This window comes from Sinocyclocheilus grahami, unplaced genomic scaffold, assembly GCF_001515645.1.
Source record: "Sinocyclocheilus grahami isolate Dianchi unplaced genomic scaffold, SAMN03320097.WGS_v1.1 scaffold38606.1, whole genome shotgun sequence".
NCBI lineage: Eukaryota > Metazoa > Chordata > Actinopteri > Cypriniformes > Cyprinidae > Sinocyclocheilus > Sinocyclocheilus grahami.
The window spans coordinates 64-1,327 of NW_015523276.1; the positions used below are offsets into that span (position 1 = coordinate 64).

At 41.5% G+C, this 1,264-nt stretch overlaps 1 protein-coding gene across 1 annotated transcript; it reads left to right on the forward strand.

Moving 5' to 3' along the window:
* Positions 1–317: 317 nt before the first annotated feature.
* LOC107580649 (5-hydroxytryptamine receptor 2A-like) lies at positions 318–948 on the forward strand (the record flags this gene model as incomplete). Its single annotated transcript, XM_016266320.1, has 1 exon — positions 318–948. A coding segment is annotated over one exon (584 nt), but the record flags the coding sequence as incomplete, so codon positions are not given.
* Between the last annotated feature and the right edge of the window lie 316 nt (positions 949–1,264).

A 1,264-nucleotide genomic window follows, 5' to 3' on the forward strand; every position in this document is an offset into this window, starting at 1 on the left:
AGCATAATTTAATATTTTTGCTAACTGTGAAGGAAAATGACATGATAAACCATTATATGTTACAATAACAGACCATTATATGTATTAAATTGTATCTGTCAGCTTTGACTTTTTCAGTGGGTCAGGCTTTCAGTGGGTTTACTCTTCACACATGAAATCACGACAGTCTCCACTTTCATTTAGTTGAAAATTCTGCATAAAATACTTCAAATTCCCTCCAAACTAAATTTCGGTCACTAATGTAACCGGTGGAATGCGATGGATTAAAACATGCTTTCTGAGCTGATACTTCATTCTTCTTGCTTTGTTTCTTCCAGTGTTATCGCTGCCCATTCCAGTAATGGGTTTCCAGGACAAGCAGAAGGTGTTTGTAAACGTCACCTGCACCCTGAACGAGCCTCGGTTCGTCCTTGTTGGCTCATCTGTGGCCTTCTTCGTTCCTCTGGTCATCATGGTGGTCTGCTATTACCTCACTCTCCGTGATCTCCAGAGGCACAGCACTGCTTTCCCACAAGAGAGCAAGAGCCACTCCAAACATTCTTCTGTGCAGACAAGTGACACGAGTCTGCTTAACAATAAGTCCTTCACTAACAAGTCTGCACAAGGTCCACGAGGCCAAGGCAGACGAGGCATGATTCAAGCTTTGAACAATGAGCGACGAGCCTCCAAAGTCTTGGGGATTGTGTTTTTTCTCTTCCTGGTCATGTGGTGTCCGTTCTTCATCACCAATGTGCTGATCGCCATCTGTCAGGACAACTGCAGCGAGCATCTCTATAACCTCATTCACTTTTTTGTCTGGGTGGGATATATCTCCTCTGGAGTGAATCCTCTGATCTACACCCTTTTCAACGAGACGTATCGACAAGCCTTCGCTCGCTATCTACGATGTAAATATCATTAAGATGTGCCGCAGAAGAAGACCCAGGTCATCCGATAATATTCACACAGTTACAGCATAATGGTTCAAACCGATTAATCGACTAGTCGAGTGCTTAATTCACTAGTTGACCATCTTGACCTAGCCTATCTACATATTTCTAATATGAGGCTGCCAAACTTACTTTCCCTTTAATGACTAAGAAAAATTGACCTGATGGATTGTTTGTTGTGAGTTACAATTTATTGTCCTTGTGTTACTGGATTTTACAAATGATTCAACAGAAGCATTACCTTATTTTGCAATGTGGAAGTAAGCTACTATTTGTGTGAAGTTTGAGCAGCAGAGCTGGGTAGTAACTGATTACATGTAATCTGGATTATGTAA